General features: G+C 30.9%; 1 protein-coding gene across 2 annotated transcripts in view; it reads right to left on the reverse strand.

The window, feature by feature from the left end:
* Positions 1-25,724, reverse strand: part of MetRS (methionyl-tRNA synthetase 1) — a 48,681-nt gene that overhangs the window by 11,033 nt on the left and 11,924 nt on the right. For both annotated transcript variants that reach the window (XM_075369431.1, XM_075369432.1), the window contains 9 exons: positions 25,353-25,556; positions 23,487-23,576; positions 22,123-22,309; positions 20,590-20,754; positions 19,592-19,811; positions 13,699-13,912; positions 11,388-11,624; positions 9,676-9,859; positions 5,516-5,734 (listed from right to left, as the gene is read on the reverse strand). In XM_075369431.1, coding sequence (XP_075225546.1) covers positions 5,516-5,734; positions 9,676-9,859; positions 11,388-11,624; positions 13,699-13,912; positions 19,592-19,811; positions 20,590-20,754; positions 22,123-22,309; positions 23,487-23,576; positions 25,353-25,556 — 1,720 coding nt within the window. The remainder of the gene's footprint in view (positions 1-5,515; positions 5,735-9,675; positions 9,860-11,387; positions 11,625-13,698; positions 13,913-19,591; positions 19,812-20,589; positions 20,755-22,122; positions 22,310-23,486; positions 23,577-25,352; positions 25,557-25,724) is intronic.

Consider the following 25,724-nt stretch of genomic DNA (forward strand, 5'->3'; position numbering starts at 1 on the left):
TAGTAAAATATTTCACTAGCTGTAACTTGTAAACGAAGCATTTTAAGACATATGTTTATATGAACTTTTTCCATTATTTTCACGATAGAAGAGGTTATGAAAGTCCTGGAAAAACTTTGAGATACACTCTGTATATAAATAAAATTAATAAAAAAACCACCTGCAAATATGCAGCAAGCTTAACAAAGGAAAATGCAAGAGTAAATCAAATATAAATGTGATTTTAGTTTTTGAGCATCTACAACTCTGGTAGGACTGGACCCGTGCTTTAGTATGCTTGGATGGGGTCTTTAGGAGTGGGGAGAGCCGGCCATTCCACACTCCCAACCAAATTGTCAGTAACACTCACGATGTCTGAGCAACAGGTGCATCCCTCCAGTGTGCAAGTATAATTAGAAGATTACTTGCTCGTGAAGGAGTTCAAGAAACAGAAATTTTCTGGAGACTGACTGCACAGTTAGGGGACCAAACATTGTCAAGGACTCATGTGTTGCCTGGCATAAAGAGTTCAAGGAAGGACACGAACAAATGGAAAATCAAGAACATGATCGCCGTTCTCAGACCAGCATTACAGACGAAAACATTAGTGCGTTTCGAGACATTCTTGAAGATCAACAGATGAGAGTATCCGAAATTGTAGAACAGGTCGTTATAAGTTATGGGAGCTGTCAAGCAATCATCACAAATGACCTACAGTTTCACAAAATGCATGTCAGATGGGTCCCTCACCTTCTGATCGCAGATCAGAAGTTGAGACGTTTGGAGGTCTGTCAGAAGCTGTACAGTAAGGTTTCTGAAAGAAGGTGATGCATTTTTGAATTGGATCATCACCTGCAACGTAACGTGGCTCCACCAGTAATCTCCCCAGTCGAAACAAGCCAGTATGGAGTGGCGGTGGAAAGAGGAGGCAATCCCAGTGAAAGCCAAGACTTCTGTCAGCTGGCAAGGTTCTTTCAAACGATTTTTTCGACCAGCAAGGCATTTTGCTCATTGTTTTTTGCATGAGCAATGCACAACCAATGCTGCTTACTACTGCGAGCTGTTGAACGAGATGAGGGCTGCATATCTCCGCAAAAGACAAGCCCAACCAATTCGAGAGACCATCATCCTCTATGACAATGCCAGGCCCCATACTGCAGCTCTAATGATCTCAAAACTAAAAGAAATGTACTGAACTTAACTTGATCATCTACCCTCCAGCCCAGACCTATCACCCTGCGATTTTCATTTGTTTGGGCCGCTTAAAGAAGCTCTAGGAGGGCAACGATTTGAAGATGACAAGGGCATGGAGGGATTCGTGCGCATTTGGCTCCTGACGCAACCAGCTTCATTCTACAATGCTGCGATAAAAAAACCTTCCTTATCGCTGGGAAAAATGTATTTCTAAAGCAGGAAACTATAAAGAAAAATAGATTATAATTGCTTTTTAATTTTCAATAAATAAATTTTTTTTAAAAATAAAATCCCATTTATGTTTGATTTATCCTCATAGTAAGCTTAGCATAAAGTTACTAAATTGTCATAATAAGGTTTTTGTATCATGCATTCATCCATCAGTTATAAAATATTTTATCAGATTACCATTGATGTATGTAAAAATTAGTAGCAAAGATCAACTGAATTAAATACTAGTTACAGTTAAACAATTCTCAAAACAGGTTCTCAATTTAATTAATTCATTATTTCAAAAATTTACTAATTAATTCATACGTTTGTGTTTACATTGGTAAATATAACTTTTTTTTCTAACTATTCAATTTTATTATATTAAATGATATACATCAAATAATATTATGTGCCCTGAGGAAGATAATTTATATTATAAAATGATTTTCGGTATGGGTTTGTTCCACTTTTAGAGCTGGTGATGTGGCGGCCAAGATCAAATGTAACAGACACCTTTTCACTTGTAACAGACCACATGCAACAAGCACGTAGTAGAAGGTGCCCAGGATTAAAAGAAACTGTTGGTGCATGGGAGTCCTGAAAGCTTTACTTAAATGGGACCTGGAGTCAATGCAGAGAAAGTGCATTTGCTCTCTGTCAGGATATATGTTGGTTCCATTGGAGTACTAGGTCGGACCTTCAAGGTTAGCAGTCCTGAATTACTGCTTCAGACAAATTCTTGAACAATCAAATGTGGAGAGGGTTCACATAAACACCCTTGTTTATAATCAGTCAATTTGCCAGAAGGAAAACGAAAATGGAATACGAATCTAGACAGAAGTGATTTAAGAAGTCAATGACAGGTCTTTTTTAGTGCACACAAACCTAGGTATCTTATGATTACAAGAGAGAATGGTAAATTCTAGTAAATCAGCCATTCTTAATCCCCCAGGAAATAAAAAGCTGTGCTGGTGCCACTGTCAAGGAAATATGTAAGACATTTAATGGTCTGTAATTGATGCTGTTAATTGCTGATAATTGAAACTGTAAATGATGGTAAAATGTAGAAAATTCTAGTGTTAAAGAAAATCTGTGAGTTCCCTGTACTTGGCAAAATGCATAGAACCCTTAATTCATCAAAAGGGGTTGTTGTTTGCTGCAATCTCTCAACTGTACAGAGGAAGAAATAGTAAAAGAATTGTCAAGTCATGGTGTGACTGAATACTAAAGACTGACCATGAGAAGAAATGGTTCTTCTTCTGCTTCTCATGTGCTAACATTCAGTGGACATTCCTTGCCTGAGAGGGTAGGTGCTGGCATACATTGTCTAAACATACAAGCATTCATACCGCAACCTACACAATGATTTAAGTACCAACATTTTGGACACACTGCAGTCAGATGTGAAAGAGAAGAAATCTGCGAGTGTGATGAAAAAAGTCATGAAGGCAAGCTGTGCTGAGAGCTCCTATTTGCGTCAATTGCAAAGGACAACACAACTCCCATTTGAGAAATTGTTCAATTTATAAAACGGAGACTGTAATTCAGGAGGTGAAGACATTCCAAAAGGTCGGCTAGGAAAATCATCAGCCACCAAACACCTCAACCTACATCGTTGTATATAAAAGCAACTGCTACCCTTCTGTACCAAGGATTAATGCAGATCAGCTACTCGCAACTCCTGCAGCTTTGAGTGAGGACAACAAAGAAATACCCTCTTCAAAATTTTTAAGACCTGCCAAGTTAGTCACCAGTACTGCATATAAAACATACGTACTGCACCACATACTGCATATAAAAGTATTAGAGACAACTGAAAGGACAAAAACACTCCTCTGACTACTCATAAGATAAAGGAAGATGTGGCAAGGATGCAGAAGTCTGGGATCTAACATGATGAACGTTAAACGGAAAGAACCCCCAGTCAGGTCAGAAGGATGATGGGATAGTGATTGCACATGAACATGTAGCTATGGAGCCTTCGAAAGCACAGAGGACTTTAAGAGAAAGGATAAGCATTTCAGTCTCCCCTAAACTGTTAGCAGAGAATGCGTTTAGTCTAGACTTAGATTAATTACTTCTAACTCCGCCTGAGCTGGTGTCTTCTGATACCAGCCATAGGCACCATCCTCTGCTCTGCACCATCATCAACAATATAAGAGATGGATAAAGAATTCACCTCCGAGGTCTCAGACACCCTCTCGTCATAGGTGGAGACTGTCAGAAGGATGAAGAGAAAATAAATAAAAAAAGAATGGTCTACGGGAAAAACCTAGGCAATAAACATATATGTGATATGTTTAATACCAGAGGATTGATTTTGTATGCTTTTTTTTGTGTATTTTGTGTTTTCTAAGCTACTAACAAATTTATTTTAATGATGTGTTTTTAATAACTACATGCCCTATACACCTGTTTTGACAATATTTCTTTAGAAATGGATAGTATGTTTTTAGGTGACACCTTGTTTTTTTGGGGGTTTTAATATACTATGACAAGTCTGTTTTTCAGGATCTGTTTGACAAGACTGGTTTTTTGACTTTGTTACTATTTTTGAGCAGGGTAGGAAAGTTTTTAGCTTGGGGGAAGAGCTAATGACCATAGTAGTCGATACCCACTATCCCCCCAAAAAAATTATGTAACTATTGTAACTTTAAATATAAACATTTTCTGGATTTTTATTTCTGGAAAATGTAAAATATAACATTTTTTAAAAGTAGATACAAGTTAGTTGTACTTCAATAATGCAAGGAAAATATCTTGAAAATTCAAATTTATAACATTTTAGTTCATAACTACTTATAACACACTATTTAGAATCACCCCAAGCTTTATAAATACATTGTACTTTATAAATACATTTGAACAAGGACAAGATAGTTATTCCTTTTTATTATGTTTAAATCATATATTAACAGAAGAAGAATATTTTTAAATAATTAACAAAACCAAATTTTGAATTCAAACTTCTTGTATACCACTTAATGTAATACTTACGAATAAGTTAATACAGCAAATCTAATAAGTATAATAAGTAAATCTTGTTTCTACTGCTACCACTAGAGTTTATAATTCATTAATTTTCAATTTGCTAATAATATAATACCAAAGGCATGCACTACCTTCTGAATATCATTGTAAGTAGGCAAAATATTGAATAATTAGTATTTGTTAGATAATGAAATGATTTTAACAAGTTTTGAAGATAGTATTACTGACTTTCCTTCATGCATTTCTATATAAATAATTTCGTTTAAATACTGAATTTAAACCTGGTATATAAGCAGGTTACAGAGTAACAGCACAGTGATAAGATGTCAATAGTACTCTGCAGAGATGCCAAGGAATCTATGCACAGTCTGGCATGTATGTAAAAATGTGTAGTCTTGAACAGACTCAGGCCAACCACTCCTGAGACATGTGGTTAATTAAACCCAACCACCAAAGAACACCGGTATGCAGAATCTAGCATTGTTTCCAATAATTTTTATCTAATAATAAACCACAGTATTTAGTGAAATCAATCAGTCCCAAAATAAGCACCTTTTAAGCAACAGGATTAGCAATGAAAATAATCAAAGTATGTTATGCAATAATATAAAATAATTGCATATATCTGAAACCATTAAAAGAGGCTGGATGTGAGAAAAAGAATTCAATTTAAATAGCAGTTAGTCAAAGGTGGAAAATAAAGCCACTGAAGGAAATTCTAACTTGTTTGATTTCGTCATCAATAATACAGGTAATTTGATGAAATTTCAAGTTTCAGAACTAAATTACAATTGTAAACTTACATTAAGTAATATTTTTCATTTTTACAGCTGTTTTTTTTACAATATTTTTCTATAATCACGTTAACTAATCCTGGATGACCTAAACAAATGGTCCACTAACTTATTTATTATTCTTTGTAAGTTGCGACCATAAAATTTTGTACTCTCAAATTCATCTTTGAAATTTTATAAAATATTTCACCAATATAAAGTTAAAACTATATTTGTAACTAATTACATGTTTCTCATTATTATAAAAAAAAACAAAATTCAAAATACTAAAATGATCACTGATTTTGCAAAAAATTGTCCATTTTTGGAAATATCAGATATAAACTATACATGTAGTATCTTACCTGCTTTGCAATAGCTTCTTCCAATTTAGCAATACATAAGTCATTTGAGGGAACAACATTTAGTACTGTTGACTGTTTCTTCTGTGATGAAGTAGTATTTTTACTTTTACTTTTTGAACCCTTATTATTTTTAGCATCACTCTCTTGCTGTTTTCCAGCAAAGCGCTTCTTTAAATCATCAACAAGAGATTGTTCAATTTTTGTAAAGAGAGGAACTGGCTACAAATAACATATTCATCAAAATAATTATACTATTTTAATATATAAACATAATATAGGTGTATATATAAAACAATATACACAAAAAATGTACATTTGAGAAATGTCACAGATAGTGTTTCATAACATCCACTTACTAATCCCAGTAATTCTGTTTCATTTCAAGTTAATAAATAATTCTATCAGTAACAATAAAACAATAATAACATTAATTATTATTTTAAAAATAATACAGCTAAACTTACAATTACATTTAAATTTCACACATTCTAGTACCAGATAGCAAAATTACACATACGCTTATAATACCAGTTAGGTAAATAAAGTATCTAACAACTTGAAAAAAATGTTTAATAAATAGTTTTCATAGAAAAAAATATCCAAACATAATAATAAAATGAGCTGATACCAGAGTGAAAACAACATCACCAGACAGTGAAAATGTCATCAGCAACTGATTTTATTAAAATGCTTATAGTTTTAAACAATGATTAAGTACCAATCATTGGTAGTGTCCAGTTTAGAAAAGGAAAAAACAAAAGCCTCTTAACTTTTGTTCAAGGTCACCTCTCCAATACTGACTTGTATATAAAGTACTACTGCTTGATAGATTTAAGAATCTTAAAACAATGGTCTTAAATAGATGAATACATGTACAAAAAGTTTCAAATGTAACAATATTATTCATCTCTTAATGTAATTTTTTTTTTTAATTTCAAGAATTAATATTAGCGAATTATTATTTTCTAACCATTTATCTTCTAGAAAGCATTACAACCATATAAGCCAATCAATATTTTAGGTCATTAAATACGTGATTGATTTTGCTGAGAATGCATTATTGTAAAAAACTGCAGACAGAAATTGAAGAAATATAATTTGAAAAACCCTTTACATATTTTTTAACATTCACGATCCTGTAGGAATTTTTTTCTTGGGGGAAAAAGAAGCATTTTAGTAATGCATATAAAGAAAATATAACTAATGTTTTATAAGACACAAATTTCCAATATTTAACGATAAAGATAATTTGTATATTAAAAAACTATGTGAAATGAAAATTTTACTTTTTAAAAAAATAGCTGTATTGAATAAATTTCATAAAAGTTGAAAATTCCAAACACCTTTATTTTTTTGTAATATTAACAATACAAAAAAGTATTTATTTAAATAAAGCATAATCCTTATAATCGCAAATTTCAAATCAGATTTTTAAATCAAAATTTAATGGGTTAAGCAATTTCTGTGTAAAATATAATTTTTTTTTTAAATTTTTTTTTGGGGATGGGAGGAAGGTGTAATTAAAAATATATTTGTAAAATACAGTGAAAACTATTATTATATTTTCAGAAATAAAACTACAGTCGGTTCCGGATAATAGAACCACTGGTTAATTGAGGCAGCCGATTTTTTGGGATAGTTCTTGAAATAAGAACAAACCAAGATTTTACACTAATAAGTAATTAGTTTATTCGGTTCATAATCCCGCTTATTAAGGCCAATATCTGATGTTTATTTCTTATTAAAAATGAATACCAGTCAGTGGTGAACAACAAACTTTATGGTTCTGAGAATTATGCGGCTAGATAATGGAGCAGGACAGGTAGTAAATATTCCAACAGATAAACTGAAGTGCTTCAGTCCATTAACCATAACAAATAACAAACATAATCAATCAAATATTAATCATAATAACAAACATAGTTATCATAACAAAGGAGTTTGTCATTGCACATGACATCACCGGCAATGTTTCACAAATATTCTAAATTATGGTTTCTACAAATTTCAGTGTCATACCCACTGAAAGCATTAGCTCCTTTGCAATTTATGGTTAGTTGTCATTTATCTTTCGTATCATGTACATTGAGAACGTTCATACTTCCATGCTTCTTTTTAATTTTTTTATTTCACGAATTTGAATAACTTAATTTCACCAACAAAGGGTGTACTTTAACATACTTTCTTTGTTACTGTCCATTGTGAGTTAAAATGTATGATAGCTTCTATTGTGCTTCAAGAAGACAAAATACACCAAGAATGGACTTTAAAAGATCATGGAACATCTCAGAAAAGAAAACATGATATAAAGGACCCACTTGTTGAGGAAGCTCTGAATGAGTAGTTTACCACTGTAACTTTGCAAGGTGTTAATATCAGTGGTCCAATGCTTAAAGACAAGGCAGAAGATTTTGCTACAAAGTTTAATCATAATGAAAATTTAAAACAACGAATCGTTGGAAAATGAGAAATCTGATAAAATACAAGAAGGTTCATGGTGAAAAATTAAGTGCTGATACATAAAATGTTGCTTCATGGAAATCTATCAAATTCTTTGAAATTACCCAGAATTTTTCTGCCAACAATATTTACAATCCTGACAAAACAGGACTGTATTATCATGCTACACCATATGGGTTCTTGTGCTACAAACATGAAGTGTTATTTGGATCCAAAAAATCTATGGCCCATGTTACTGTGCTTTGTTGTCCTAATATGTTGGGAAGTGACAAACGAAAACTAATCATAGTTGGGAAGGCTGCCAAGCCTCATTGTTTAAGTGGCTTGGAATGGACAGTTTGCCAATAGATTATGTTTCTAATAAAACTGCTTCAATGACAAGTGCAATCTTTTCAGAATCGCTCAGCAACTGGGATGTCAGGTGTTAGAAAAAAGTAAGAAAATTAACAAAAATCATACTACTGATTGGCAATTGTGCTGCTCATCCATATTGTTTAAAAAACATTACTATTGAATTTTTACTGCCCAATACAACAAGCTTCATCCAACCATTGGACATGGGAAGTATAAAAAAATATAAAGTCTATTTACCAATGTAAGTTGGTAAACCACATTCTTCTAGAAATAGAAGATTTACTGAATTTAGGCTCTACAGCTAGACAAGTAAGTGCAAGAGCCAACTAGTTATAAGCGATTCAGTTCGTTGCCGACAGCTGGGAATAAGTAAGTAAAACAATAAAAAACTGTTTAGCCCATTGCGGTTTTTCTAACCCGGAAGAAGAGCCAGAAAATATGCAGAAACAAGATGATAACACATCACTATAGCAAGTTGAAAATTATCAAGAATTCATGCAGATTGACAAAATATTGAATGGGTACAAAATGAAGTGTGACATCACTAGTGTAGAAAAACTCCATCCCACATGCAGCACAATGGATGAAGCCACTGACAATTAAGATGAACCAGAAATACAAGTTACGATTCAAAATGAAAAAACTTATCGTCAACCTTCAACAGTTTTTTATGCAGGAAGTGAAGCCAGTCCTCAATTGATGTTGAAAATCTGTGCAAATTTTGTTGACTATATGTCATTAAAATGAAAATGGCAGTGCAGATTGGATGAATTTTTTCAAAGAAAATAATCAGGTGACACTTTTACGTTGTCAATGCATGGCTATCTATTCTAATTAAATGTTTAATTTTCATTTGAGATCTGAAGGGACTATAAAATAACAATCAGTCATTTCCTTTCAGTTAGTTTCGTTACTACATGCAGTCTACTTACACCACAGTACATATTTTTAATATTAGGTTACATGAACAGGTATTTTGAACTACATTAACCGATTTAGAATTTGGTTTTTACATTAAATTTTTGTGACTGCAGTATACCTTGTGTGTATATAAGTAGAACTTGCTCAATTGTATATTGGTAGAATGTGTGTGTTATGTTTAATGTAATACACTACCATATACACTAAAATTTATGAATTCGTTTATTAGGGCCAGCCGTTTAATAGGGCCGAAATGCTCTGGTCCCGTTGTGTCCCAATAAACTAGAATCAACTGTATTTATAAAATTTTAATTCATTCAAGCTTAATACAAGTTGATATCCTTACTAAAAATTAACTGATTACAACCACAAATAAAATAAAAATAATTAAATTGTCTTACACAATTAAAGTTCTAATAAATTACCTTGCCAATCTTGTGTCCAGGTTTTATAAACATAGTAATGTCATTGGTTAATACATACAGTTCTGAAGCTAAATTCAACTGCTGTCTAATTATTTCAACTGTCTGAGGCATATATGGTTTCAACATAATTGTTAACAGGCAAGATATATTGCAACACAAACCTACAATAGTACCTGCCCGTTCCCTGAAAAAAACCAAATAAAAAAGTAAAAAAATAAATTGTAAACATGTCAGCTAAAAGGAGTAAAATATACATCCATATCACAATATAACATTTATAAATGTACGAGGTCTGTAAATAAAGTAATGAGACTAGTTTTTTTTGGCAGCCAAAGTGGCAACTCTCTAAAGTTACTAGTAAACATATGGTTATATGAACAGCTGATTTATATGAGGTATTAATATTTTTAGTCTATTTTTGTCATATGAGATGTAAACAGACTTTTCCCAAACAGACAAACTCAAACAGTTCCCAAGAGAACTATTTCGAAGGTGATAAGAGTCCATGTATAACTAATTGTAAATAAAATGTTTTTCTGAACCAGTCTCATTACTTTATTTACAGACCTTATACAACCAAACTCTAACATCAATGTAATGTTTTTGGGTTAAAACCATTAATATTTTAGGACAGCAATTTATATAGCTTTGAAATTATTTTTTTTTACCAAAATAAATAATTTTTTCCAGTTTCTGACATGTTTTTTTTTTTTTTGATCTAATTTATACAAGACAGATATTTCATGTTATACAAAAACAATGATATCATGCTTTTAAATTAATTTTACTCAAAAGAATTGATGAACTTATATTGATTAGTTATTTAAAGACAGAGTAACAAAATTCACTAGAGACATATTCATACCAAAAAAAGCAAAGTATGACTTAATTGAATTAAGAGTTAATTCAACTTAATAATTATTTGACAAAATTTATGAAAATATTATTTTTCTTTATATTTTTTTTTTTTAGTTTTGTATGAAGTATGATGAAATACTACTGAAAGAAAGTACATTAAAAAAAAAATCAGATGAGTTACAAAATAGTCACTCTCTGAAGCCACACACTTAGGCCAATACTCTTTCAACAACTCATAATATTTTTTTTTAAATAGTAAATATCTCTACTGTCATATTCTACTTTATTCTTCAACAGGGCCTAAAATAAGTTTACCTTTTAAATACTGTTTAATCTTTGGAAAGCAATACTGAGTACGAAAATGGTGCACAAGCAAGGTGCAAGGAAAGGTATAATATAATGGTGGAGTTGCTAATTGTACCTCAGGCTGACTTTTACAACAAAATGTATCTCTAATACTACAGAATATAAAAGTAATATTTACTGTTGAATGCTAGTTCTGATAGGGAATACTTATGTTGCACAATCTTTTATGATAAAAAAAAATCAGTCTTGATATTAATTAGTATTTGGTAGCTACTGAATGAAGGAAGCCTAATAAGAGGGGACAAGATCTAAATCTCAGCCCACAACTCCACATATGGGTTGATCATTGTTTCTTACTATTCACATGTTTTTCTTCACCTCGATTCATTCTTTCTTAAATAAACAATGAGAAACCCTTTCACTCTATGAGTGAAAGGGTTTCAGCCAGGAATTTGATTTCTAGATCGAGGAAGCACAATTAATATCTGTAATATTTTTTCACAAATAATCTCCTACTCGGGACATACACACAACAAAGAAAAACTTACTTGTCTTCTTGACTTCCTTTTACAAGGAACCAAGGTTTTGTTGACTGCATATATTGGTTCCCGTGTCTAGACACAGATAATATATGCCTGATCCCATCTCTTAATTTACCTCTGTCCAATGAATTCATGTACTCACTGACTTCACGCTTAATGTAAACCAATAATGTATAATCATCCTGAGTCATCTTCATTTCAGGTACTATACTATCAAAAAATTTTTCAACAAACACTAGAGCCCTATAATAAAAATAAAAAAATGTAAAATCAAAACCAAAATTGTAAATAGTAACTTACAAAAATATGAAAACAGTAGTTATAGTTTCTTCAAGTCCAGTGGCAGCTCATGTATAAGCACTGTGGAACTGCAGCACCCCCAATTGATAACATCTATTTCCAATTGATAACATTTAATATAACGTGTCCTTTCTACTTTAATACTTTGTTTATAATCCTAAAGTTTAATATCAGAAGTCATCACTCAGTTTATGAAAAGATACAAAAATCTTTGTCTTGAACTGTGTGCTTCACAGTTCCGGTGGTGTGGTGTTCAGCTGTTCTGCATATGCACACATAGGAAGCTGCACTCAAGGCTGTAAGGGAGAGAGCACTGTCATTCTTGCAGTGCCGATCCTAGCGTGCTGGTGGAAGGTAGTTTTGTTTTTACTCTGCATGTGTATGGAACATTCCTTTTTACAGTTTAATTGGTGGAAGGAATATGAAAGTGGTCTAGTGTTTTTTTCAGTAGTGATCAGAAGATGGTGGAAGGTAGAAGGGAAGGGATTGCCAAATCTATCCAAACATACGCTGGAAGGGCAAAAGAGAATGTAATTAGTAAAAACGAATTATGTATTTGTTTCTGTGTACATAGGAATGTAAATTAAGCACCCACCATTGGACCACAGTGTTTTTAACTGGACATTTTATAATTATCTAATAATACTAAAAAATATTACCTGTATTGATATTTTATTATTTATTTAGTTAAACCAAATATGGTTTTTAAGCACATCTGTTTAAGTGTACCATATTCTTTAATGTGATAAAAGTGTAGAATTAGATTATTATCCTGCTTCCAGCTATTCTATTTGATTATTTTTTTTTTGTTCTTTTATTTTACAGAAAACTTTAACCATGGCCTTGAAAAGGCAGAGAAAAAAATTTTCTGGAGTAGCACCCCTACTAATTTTAGCTATGAGCTGCCACTGTTCAAACCGTTACTGTTTTCAAACCAGAAAAAGTTATATATGTGTAAGAATAACAGTGAATTATCTATCATTTTTTTACAAATTATACCCATACATAGGGCATGGCATTTTGTTATATATATATAAAACAAATATTACAATATTAGTAATCTGTATTTAATAATATACATTTACTATGAGTTGTATTGAATACATGGTTTAATTGAAAGTTAAGTAACTTCCAAAAAATATATATTTTCAATGTCATCAGTCATAACTTAAATTACTTTTCTAAATAGAATCCACTATTACAGAGGGACATACTGTAATTGTGTTCTAAGTTTTATATTCCCAGCTTCATAGAGTGAAGTTTGTAGTGGAAACAATTAATACTGTATACCCAGCTATCATCATCATTGCTGACAAAATGCTGCCCAGAAAAAAACCTCTTCATGGTATAAACAGATGAAAATTGCAATATATGTATACTAGCAAATGAAAATATGAGTTGAGTTGAATTAATTAATTTTTCTTGTATATTTTTAAGCTGAGTTTCTTTCTTAAGACTGAGTAAATGATACAGTATTTCTTTTGTAGAGAAACAGTTAACCTTAAAATCACTAGCTTTCTTCTTAATATAGCTGGTACATTACAGAATTTTTTTCTTTTATAGAATCAAGTTGAACAGTAATCGATATTAAACAAAATTCTTTTTTTCCTTCCATTATTAGCTTTATCAAAAAGAAATAATTAAAATAAAAAGCAGCAAAGCAATATATGGAGAGAATCTGTTTATAGTAGATATATTTGTTATCTTTTATTCTAACTTCAGTATAAAAAAACAATACAAATGAATATCATAACAGCCAAACTGAAGCTAACTATCCAAATATGATGTAAAAGTTTCAGAGAATCATGTTATTAAAAATAGATGAATCAACTGGTTAGTACAGAAGAGTGATGAAACTGAAATTGTTTTCAGTTCCAGGTGTGATTTTGGCAAAACATCATAATCACCACCATAACTTTCACACCACAACAATACACATGCTGTTAAGAGGTAATATAACAAAAAGCATAAAACATGAAAAACATTACAACTACAGAGAATACAAAATTCAAAATACCTGTTAATAAAGTTCCCAAGGTTATTTAATAATTCACTGTTGTTTTTAGTAGCTAAATCAATCCAGCTGAATGATGAATCTTGGCTTTCAGGTCTAACAAAAAGTAAATAAAATCTGAACACGTCACTCGGAATGCCAGTCTCTTTAGCATCTGTTCCAAACACTCCAATACCTCTTGATTTTGAAAATTTACCATCCTCATAATTTAAATATTCTGTTAAATTTTAACAATGTAAAATATCAAATATAAAAATAAATAAATAATAATAACAACATGAAAACAGCAACAACTATAATAAATACAGCTCTAATACTATCAGAAAACTTAAATAAAAAAAAAACTTCGAATTTATAAGTAGCTAAAAGCATGAACTTCCAATCCAGAAATAGGAAGAAAAAAACAAAAATCGGATTAACTGAAGTTATTAACTTACATGTCTATCATCCAGTTTTCATAAAGGACTATTATGGTAACAGCAATTTGATAATGATGCATAAAAAAAATTGTAACGATCAATTAAATTGTTTGACCTAAAACCATAACTGAATTTACATGACAAAAAATTTTTAAAAATTTAAGAAAACAACTTTTTTCATATAAAATATTTTTACAAACTTCTTGTCATGGTAAAGAGGAAAATTCAGTGGAGTAAAATTTTATGACAACTATCAAAATAATATAAAAGATATAGTGACAAAAAAGAAAAGTTCTTCTGCAGGTAACTTGGAATGGAAGATAATATGGTTCCATATTACTTTACCAATTATTTTATAACATCTTAATATCAGATAATATTGGAAAAAAGAAAAATACAAAAAATCTTTAAGTGATTTTAAGTACTGTATAAAAAACACCAATATCACTGATAGACTTTTCTGCTCAATAAAAATAGTCAAATTTTCAGAAAAAAACAAACTCAACTATACTTTATTTTGTTCAGAAAATAATTTTTTCAAAGGACACCACAAAAATAAATAAGCAATGGATTTTCAAAGAGATGTTACTTTTGGTTAGTAACCCAGACAGAGACTTAGACAAAATTTCTACCCTTTCAAGTCACTTGCCCTTCATCCCAACTTTCTTGGACTAGTACCTCATAGGAATTATTTCAGACAGTATCTTGGCTCCATTCATAGCACATGCTGGTACCTTCTTGTAACCAGAAATTGTTTCTTTATTCAGGTTCAGTGGAGTGGTGACATCTATAAGACTGTCTGTAAATTAGACTCTTTTTTCCTGAATGAAGTTGCAAAAAAAGTCAAACTGGTGAATGAGGTGAGTAAAGCTGGACTACCGAACCACTTAAGAACTAAAAATACCCAATTAGCTATAGTTTTCTAGCTTTCTAAAAATCTTTTTTTATATATGTAATAAAAAAGGATGAGCGCAATGTTTAAGATCAGACTTTGTAACTTTTCTCCAAAATAACAACTTTAACATAAGTTGGATTGAGCCTCTGTGAGGTACACCTGGATATATCCGCAACAAATAGGAGAAATTTGTCAGGTGAACTGAATCTAAACAAACTTAACAACTTCATTTATCATCAAATTACACATCACTAGATCACATCTAGATTTGTTACTCAGGACCTAATACCACAACAGATGGCCCTTTGACAATCAACCATGAAAGGTCTTTAAGGAAAACTCTACTGGCTGAAACAAGCACACTAGAGTTCAGAAAAGGCAACATTCAGATGCGGTGGGCTGCTACTTAGAAGATAACATGCGATCAAAAGCACTGGAAATCACATAGTGTGTAGTGATCAAAAACACTACACACATGAACAAGAAAAATACAAAGTCCATAATCAAACCAAAGCAAATCACCTATATTTCCACACACAATGTAAACTTGCTCATGCAGACAGGTAAACTAAAAATAATAATTGGCCTAATGGACCGATTCAAAATTTTCAACATAAGTCTGCAGGAAATAAGAAACACTGATCAGGATGCCATGTAAACTCAAGGATTTAGGGTCTACAAAGATATAGCTGGGAAGAGTGATGAAAAATGCTGTACAGTTTGGAACAGGCTTTTTAGTCAGCATCAAAATAATAAACTCCACACAAGAAATCAAGTCACAATCCCCAAGAATCTCAACACTCACCCTAAAAGCACCTAACAAAATCTACACTACAATAAATGCCCATGCACCCACTAATAATAAAAATAATACTCCAAAAGACTGTAAAGAAACAGAAAAGTTCTGGGATCTGTTTGACCTCTTCTTTTTTCCTGTTTAGCCTCCGGTAACTACCGTTTAGATAATTCTTCAGAGGATGAATGAGGATGATATATATGAGTGTAAATGAAGTGTAGTCTTGTACATTCTCAGTTCAACCGTTCCTGAGATGTGTGGTTAATTGAAACCCAACCACCAAAGAACACCGGTAACCACGATCTAGTATTCAAAATCCATGTAAAAATAACTGGCTTTACTAGGACTTGAACGCTGTAACTCTCGGCTTTCCAAATCAGCTGATTTGGGAAGACGCGTTAACCACTAGACCAACCCGGTGGGTTGGGATCTGTTTGACCTGACTATAAATAACATCCCCAAAAACCATGTTAAACAATCAGAATCTTCAATGCTCAACTAGACAGAGAAAGAAGATACTGCAACATAATAGTAAAATGTCCTGCTCAAAAGAAAACAAACAAAAATGGACAGAGACTCGTAGATCCCTGCAGAAATCACAACCTAATCTCCAAATCCATATATTTCAAGAAGAAACGTCAAAAACTCAAAACCTGGAAACAACCTGACTACACTAACAAGGAATGGCAACTAGACCATGTCTTCATAGACAAACACCACCACAAGGGGTTCTACATGGTAAAATTCCTCTGAGGAGTACACATGAGCTCAGATCACTATCTAGTCAAAATTAAAATTAAATTTACTCCCCAAAGAAAGCAACAAAACCAAACCCCTAAAACTAAACTAAAAATGGACCCTATCCAACTAATCAAGAATGAAAATTACCAAAAAGCAATTGAAAAATAACAATCATCGATAAACTCGAAGATCTAGTCAACAATCTTAAACAAATCGCAGAAGAATTAGCCCTGCAATAAAATCCCGTAAAAGACATCAATGATGGAACAGCAAATGTGACAAAACAGTGATGAAAAGACATCAAGCATGGCTATTTCACTAATCCCAAAAATCAGAAACATCCTTCCAAAATCAAGTAAAGCAAAGGAAAGAAACCACCCGAACCCTAAGGAGAATAAAAAGACACTCACTGAAGTCAATAAAAGAATTCAACAAAACACAGTTGTGAGATTATTACAAAATATTCAAAAATCAGCTTCAAAAATACAAACCCCCAACCCAACTAATAAAGAATGAAAACAATAGACTGGCCCATAACAATAAAAACAATGCGGAAATCCTAGCTAAAAATTACAACAAACTCCTAAACTGCAATGTACAGACAGAACTCCTAAACTTCAACACCAATACCTTAATAACAACACTACCCGAAAACATCATCCCTCCCACAATAAAAGAAGTCTACCAAGCACAGAGTGAGATGAAGAATCACAAAGCAGTAGGAGAAGATCAGACTTCTGAAGAGATCTGGAAACATGCAGGAAGATTAGCAAAAATTGACCTTCATCAACAGCTTGTCAACATCAGGATCAAAGAACTACCAGAACCCTGGACGACAACCCGCATCCATCTGCTGCACAAAAAAAAAAAACAGACCCTAAAAATTACAGGGGAATCTCACTCCTAGACACAACATAAAAAATTTGTTCAAAAATCTTCCTCAACAGGATCGGTTCACAACTAGAGAAAAACTAGGAAAATACCAGGGAGGCTTCAGATCCTGGAGTAGCTGTCCAGACAAGATAATGAATCACAAGCTAATAATGGACTACAGCAGGAAAAGAAACAGATATGGTGATAACATTAGTAGATTTCAAGAAAGCTTATGACTGCATCCACAGAGAATCCCTACTAAAAATCCTAAGACAACTTGGACTATATACTAAGTTAATAAACATGATAAAACTGACCATCACAAACACAAAATTGAGGGTAAAATTCAGAGGCGAGCTCTCGGAATCATTTGAGATCAAAACAGGACTGCGCCAAGGTGATGAACTCTCATCGCGATTACTCAACTCGTATCGCGATTACTCAACTGCGCTCTAGAAATGGTAATGAGGGAATGGCTTAAAATATGCTCCCCAAAAGTAAAAATAAGCCAAAAAAAAAAAACTATACTGGTTTCGCTGATGACTTGGCACTGCTAGCAAACATCAACAAAGCTAAATCACAGATATTAGAACTTCAAAACATTGCAATTAAAACTGACCGCAAAATATCATTCAACAAGACAGAAATTATGCCCCAAAAACCAACATGATTAAAAGAAGTAAACATAAATGGTAAAAAAATAGTAACCCAATTTAAATACATTGGAGAAATAATAACAACTTAAATGAAAAAACCTTGATCCAAATAAGAAGAGACAAACAAGCTAAAACTCAAAAATTAGCGAGGTATACTTACAAAAAAAAAAAAATGGCTATCAATAAATGCAAAAATAAGACACTACAACAGTTATAAAACCAGAAGCCACTTATGCAGCAGAACACTCTTCCACCTGAACGAACAGACAGACAGACTTCAGAAAATCAAAAGAATTGGAAGAACCTGCATCAATAAAAACTACCAAAAAGACAGGGAGTGGTGGATTGTGCTCAATAAAGTCATGTACAAAGAGTTAAAACCCATCACTGATATCATGTGTAAGAGAATAGGATTCTTTGAACATATCAAGAGGAAGCAGGATTCAAGAGTTCTGAAACAGCTAGTACAGTACAATCTTGACTTGAAAACAGAATGCAGAGAAATAACAAGAGGATCTGAAGGAAATTGGCCTTACACAAGAAAATACCGCAGATAAAATTAAACAAGAAAATCAAGAACAAAAACAGTCGCTTCACACTCGCAAGATGAAAATTTTCAACACTAGAAAGGGCACACAGATCAAAATGTGTGAAATGTTGTGGAAGGACCACAAGGCCCAAACAGTCCTGTTGAAGAGACTTGGATAATGGACTGACTAAAGTGATTCTATACGTAAAAGATAATAATAATAAAGCAGAACAGTTAAAACAAATATCAAAGAAACAAAATTAAGATTTATGATTCGGTAAGCAACCTCATGTAGTGTTTTATAATAAGATAAACAATTCCATATTCCAATGAACAAAAAGCAATATTTAAAAAATACTTATGATTTCACTGTACACTTATAATTCAATCAGCTGCTGCACGTAGCCTAGTTAACAATATAGACATATCCTCTCAGTAAAGACTGTTGAGTACTATGATCAGTTTTTTTTTTTTTTTAGAAGCATGCCTCTCCAACTAATGGTTGGTTAATTTGTCAGGTAAATGTATACATAACAGAAGTGACAATACTACCACATTTTAACTTATTCAGCTAGGTTTAGGTAAAAGATAAATCGCACTTGCAACATAAAATTCCTTTTAGTAAAATATCTCAAGCAATGTACAATATTCCAAAGATGGTAAAAAAAAACTTTCAGCACAAGAAGCAAAACATGCAAAAATAAAGGAATGCTTATACGAACTTGTGTCTCTGATTGACAGCAAAAGTTTGGATGTCCACAACATAGCACACACAACTTGTATTAGGTTAACCAAGCATGCATCAGTAAGAAAGAGAAATATCTACTATAAAATTGAAGTATCTTTAGACACAAACAATGAACCCACAACAGATCAGAATATATTAGTGACCTAACTCTAATATACATAAAAAATTAATACTTTACATTATTCTAAAATCCTAACAAAATTATCAAATTATATTTAAAAAAAAAACTTTAAATTTACCAGTAGCCATAAGATGTTTGACCATGTTATATTTCTTGCCAGCAGCTATTAAAGATGATGGAAACATTATAGAATGGAAAGGAACATTATCCTTGGCCATAAACTGATAAAGATTAACTTGTTTCTGTTCATCATACTCCCACCAACTTCTCCAGTTGTCTGTATAACATTTTGTCATACTTAAATAACCAATTGGAGCATCAAACCAAACATAAAATACCTGTTAAATAAATTTAACAAAAATATCAATAAAAAAATTTTTTATTTAACAAAAATAATAAAAATATTTGTGAATATCCCCAAACATACTGCAAATATACACTAAACAATGCATTACACATTACATAAGATTTATTTATGTTGATTACTATCCACTAAGCCAGTAGTTATTTAGTTATAAGATTCTTCACAAGACAAGAAAAGGATCTTTACCAGTGATAAAATATTTTAAAATAGTTTTCATAATTTTATAAAAAATTAGAGCAGCAAACTGAAAATAAGACATTTATTAATGTAAAAACATAAAAATAAAAACATTAAACAAATTTTTTTCTTAATAATTAATGAATGTTTAAAAAACTAACCACAGAAATTAAAAACTGACCATTTTATAACTATATTATACAACCCACACATAGTAAAAACTGAAGAGTAATAAACAAGTAACCAACACACCAAACCCCATCCTCAAATGAATAAAGCATAATGTCTGTTTAACACAGTGATTTACATGATCTGTTTAAAAACTTATGCTTTTAAAGTTATTATTTACTTCAAAGATCATCAATTTATTTATATCTCTCAAAAATACAGTTTATTAATTTCTTACAAAATACATTGTTTTTAAATAATTCATCACAAACATAATTTAAAAAAATGCAAGCTACATAGCTTGCATTTTTTTAAATTTCATTAATTTTAAATACACTCACTTTTTTAAATATACTCATAAATAACAGCAAAAAATCAAATTCTTATAATTAAAAAAAATTATTTACCTTCTGCTCAAATCCAGGGAGAGGAACTGGAATGCCCCATTTAAGATCACGGGTAATACATCTTGATTTAAGGCCCTCTTTCAACCACGATTTACAAATTACCTGAGCATTATATGACCATCCTTCACATATTTCACTAAACCAAGACTCAACTTCTTTTTCAACCTTTAAATAAAGTACAAATATCTAGTTAAGTACTTTTAACATACACAACAACCAAAATAATAAAACAGAAACAAAAATGATAAAATAAGACCATTCTAAGACTTCTAGTCTTTTAATAAAGCACATTCAGAGATGAAACTGCCAAATATATTTTGTAAAATTTCCTGATTATAAGAAATAACTAAATTGTTACATTAGTCTTCTCTATCAAAAACTATTAGTTCTCTGTCAATAAATAAAAACTAGAATATTGATACTCTTGTTCTGTTCTTTGCTATAAGCTCAACTTTAAGTCAATTTATAACCTTCTAAAGCATTGTATATAGCTGCCAATACTTTTTTTTTTGGCCATAATATATAATCAAATAACATCTCGTATAAAAATGAAAAGAACCTCTACGGTACCCATACTACCACAAATTGCTTCTCCCACTTTAAACATAATTTTCTGCTAATTTCCTATAAATTAATATTCAGTTCTCTCATTTTCACTTCAGTATCAATTGGCTGTTTCCAATGAAGCATATCTTGATTTAAGAACTTCAATAATATCCATTTGGAAGTACTCAATCAACAATCTTCTATCATCCACATCAAATGATCTAACTATATCTGGTTACTTCTACAAAGCTGATATTTTGTCCTGTACTCTCATTCTTTTGATATTTTTATTTTTCACTCTGTACTAACACATGCGATTGCAACAAAAATAAGCAGTTAATTTATTTTCAGTCACAAAATGTATAATATTTTACAAGTATTTTTAAACTCTTTTAAAGAGATTTACTGATTACTTTGACATGATTACAAAAAAATAATAATAAATGGCCTTGTACTAATGCTAATTAAATAAGTTCAGTTACAATTACATAAAAATAATTAAAAAGAATAATTAATTACCACTATTTTTCAAGAACTGCCAATTAATAAAATAAATAAATAACTACATTTATAAAACATAGTTTACCTGTGAATGGAAATCACAAAAATGTTTGTGTTTACCTGATCATAGTAAACATAGATCACAAAAAAAAGAACACAAGTTTTTTAAAGAAAATTAATCAACAGACACTAAACAAGATAGATATGAATTTATTACATTGCTGTCCCCTAAATGAATAAAGTTAATATATGTTTAATGTATACAAATCATCAGTATATTTGGAAAATATACTGTTATATAGTAGTTACTGTTATACTGTTATATATAGTGTTGCATATTCAATGCCTGAAATTTTAGAAAAATTTTACTTAAACTTTTAAAGATACAATATAAAAACAAATATACTGGTTTTGCATAATACTTCTTATCAGTAAAGGGTATGGAATTTTGAATAAAAATCCTCTTGCTAAAGAAAAAATACTTACTTTAGGTAATTCAATGAAAAAATGTTCAGACATGCGTATGACAGGTGTACTTTGACAAACTTTACACTTTGGTTTAATAAGCTCAGTGGCATTAATTAAATGACCACAACCATCACACTGGTCCCCTCTGGCATCATCATAACTGCATTTTGGACAAGTGCCCTCAACAAATCTATCGGCTAAAAACCTGAATACAAAGAGAAATCAGACATATTTTTTTCCTAGGTGTAATCATTAACAAAATGACACTCAGTAGATGAACTTAAAACTTAATGAGTTCAAAAAAAATTCCAGTAAAAGTTATTTTTTATTTTATTCTATTAAATTTCAGTCTGTTTGAAATTTTTTGTTAAAATCCAGCCTAAAGGAATCAATTTAAAAAAATATGGTAGAGCCAGAGTTGGAACCTTCATTTAAAATATCTAAAACATTTGTTGTGGAGTTTAATTTTTATACATTAAATTGTTCAATAAAGTGAAAACACGAGTGAATAAATTGAACAAAATCACTTTTCATCAAGAATAAACAGAACGCATACAAATATTAGTTACATCTTAGCTAAGACATAGCTGAAATTTCAATCAAAGCTAAAAAAAGTTTATCCTAAAACTTTTTTAAATCTAATTCAACTATTCTTGAATATTGGATAAATGTTACTGTAGTCAGCTCTATTAATTAAAACAGTTTACAAGGGGTTGTTATTTTCGGAGCAGTTTTCCGGATGGGCTTTTGAGTTATGACTGCAGAAAACATAGAAAAAAAGGCATATGGTGATGGAAATTAGAAAACTGCAAATGCGTGAGATTTTCAAGTTCCAACAGCAGAAAAAGAGATGCACTGTCTTCTGGATTGTTCATAGCATTATCATCATTAACTTTCTGGAGAAGGGTAAAACAATAATGGGTCAATATTATGTATTGTAGCTGGATCATCTAAATCAGGAAATAAAGAAATATGTTACCATAGAATAAAGGTTCTTTTTCACCAGACAATGCACCATCTCACTTATCTACAACTGAGACAGGTAAATTATTTTAATTACATTCTGAAATACTTCTCCCTTACTTAGAACACTTGCATTTCCCATACTTAGAACCTTCAGACTATTATCTTGTCCAATTATGAAGAAGTGGCTAGCTGGAAAGCGATTTACACAAAATCATGAAATTATTGCTGAAAACATTAGTCTATTTTGAAGACTTGAGTAAATAAAATAAATTTTTTGCCGATTTTGCTAAATTTTAAAAAAAGTAAAAATCATGATACCATACATTACCTATACTATTGAATATAAAATCTTAATTTAATTCAGAAATAATATACACACTGGAAAAAAGGTTATAATAGCTAAGGATTAAAATTACCTATCACAGTTTTCACAAAGTAGTTGTTCTACTTTTTGAGTAGAAGTGTAGCCGTTTTTATGTATTACATTAAAAAACTCCTGTACAAGTCTGTAAAACCAAAAAAAAAATTAATTAATTAATAAATTGTTTATTGAACTAGAAAAGAAGTTTATAAACAAACAGTTATCTACAAATTTATTTTTTCAAACAACCAATTGCATTCTAATAAAACTCTCCAAAAAAAATGTAGCAGGTAGAAAAGCTCCACGATAAAGAAAATTAAAATGAAATTCTGAATGTTTTCTTCCCAATCTTAATTTTAGATATTTTTTCCTTTTTAAATTAATAGTAAAATTGGTATGTACAAAACTGAAAGAAAACAATTTTTGGCAAAATTGGTCTCAGAGCTTATACATAATAAGAATGTAATATTTCTTGTTCACAGTGCTATAGTATTTGTTAATAAAAAGTGGTTAATCTTTTAAGAGTACGTCTTATGAATCAGATATAAAAATTGAGTTTTTTATGTTATTCTTGAGAAATACAATTTACTTTTACAAAACCTGTAAAAGAATTATAGCAAAGTATAATTTTTGTGGTAGTGCAACTTTGATATTCCATAATTTTATTAAGATTATATCAAAATTTAGAGTTCAAGTAAATTTAAGAATAAAGTGTAAACATTAAACATTCTTTCAATACAGTAGCCATATGAAAAAAGTTAGCATTTTAGCACTCAGTGTAAGAAATTATTTAAGCACAAACTATGTTCTAACAATACTATCACAACTGTTATGTAATACCATGATACGGTAATTTTATAATAAAGTATCAACCATTACGGTTAACTATTTAATTATCATCATGATAACATGATTACTTTTATAATTTCAAATAACAATGAGATGGATAAAGGAAAAAAGAATTAACATTAAAACAGGAGAGAATGCAACTGTTTTATTAGAAAAGAATGCCAGTTGTTTGTTATAAACATGAAATACAGTGCAGGAATTATATTTGCTTGTACAGCTGCTTTGCTGTATAACTCTGAGTTGTTATACAGCAAAACTTCTAACAGAAACTAATTGTCATCATTTATAATCAAATTTCTTTTCTTTTCCAATCCTTTTTTTCATTTTGTTGTTAACTGAAATTATATTCACACTGTAGAAGTGTTGTTAAAACAGTTCAATGATTTAGAAAGTTTCCTATTTGTAAAGTTGAAACCAAACAGACTTAAATAACAGCAGAACTCTTGTTCTTAAATCTACTTGGTTCCACTATTAAGGAAACGGGTAAAAATGGTTGCTTTAATTCTTGCAGCTTTTCTGCCAATAAATAGAAAATTCCCAAAGAATAATGCAAAAAATAACAATGTTTAATGAGATGTAAAAATCAATATTTTCCAGTAAATTAATTATATAGCATAATTTTTTCAAATGCTAGCTTTTTCGCTTGAAACATATACCATACTAATTTCAGTTCACAGAACTGCAACTGTCAATACCCAGGGTGATTGCAAGATAAATTTTCTACAGCTTTATAATTCAGTCACTGTTGCCAATAAAACTCAACTGACTTTAATAAACAGAAAAGGTACATTATTACTAAATAATACTCCTTTATCCTTGTTCACTTTGTATGATTGGAAAAAAAATGTTAAAATAATAGGCATTAATTTGTTATTTTTCCTGAGAAATTGTTTATATCCCAAGTAATGGACTTTTAATATATAAAACCAAGAATGGACTTTCAATATATAACACGTAAACTGTATACACTGTATTATCTTTTGCGTATTATCTGTATTTTTGAGTTTAGATTTGATAACTGATTAGAAAGAAATAAAAAAATATGAAACAAAATGTAAAGGATACCACTGACTCAGTTTGTTGAGGTGTTGTAGTACGGCCAAAATGATCAAATTGTATATTAAACCATTCATAAATTGCTTTATGTATTTCATAATATTTATCACATATCTGCTTGGGTGTTAAACCTTCCTCAAGTGCTTTTGTTTCAGTGGCTGTACCATATTCATCTGTACCAGATATATATAAGGTATTCCAGTTCCTTAAACGGCAATACCTAAAACAAGAAAATTTCAATAAGATTTTATTGAACACCCCAACCCTGTAGTTATAAACTTAGATTACATATGTCTGGCTAATCAGAAAAGGTAGAGGTATTCTGTAATATATATCTTTATTCAGCTAAGAGACATTATCTGACACTGTGTGTTTTTAGAAGAGTGTA

The sequence above is a fragment of the Lycorma delicatula genome, chromosome 6 (genome assembly GCF_047948215.1).
Source record: "Lycorma delicatula isolate Av1 chromosome 6, ASM4794821v1, whole genome shotgun sequence".
Classification (NCBI taxonomy): Eukaryota; Metazoa; Arthropoda; class Insecta; order Hemiptera; family Fulgoridae; genus Lycorma; species Lycorma delicatula.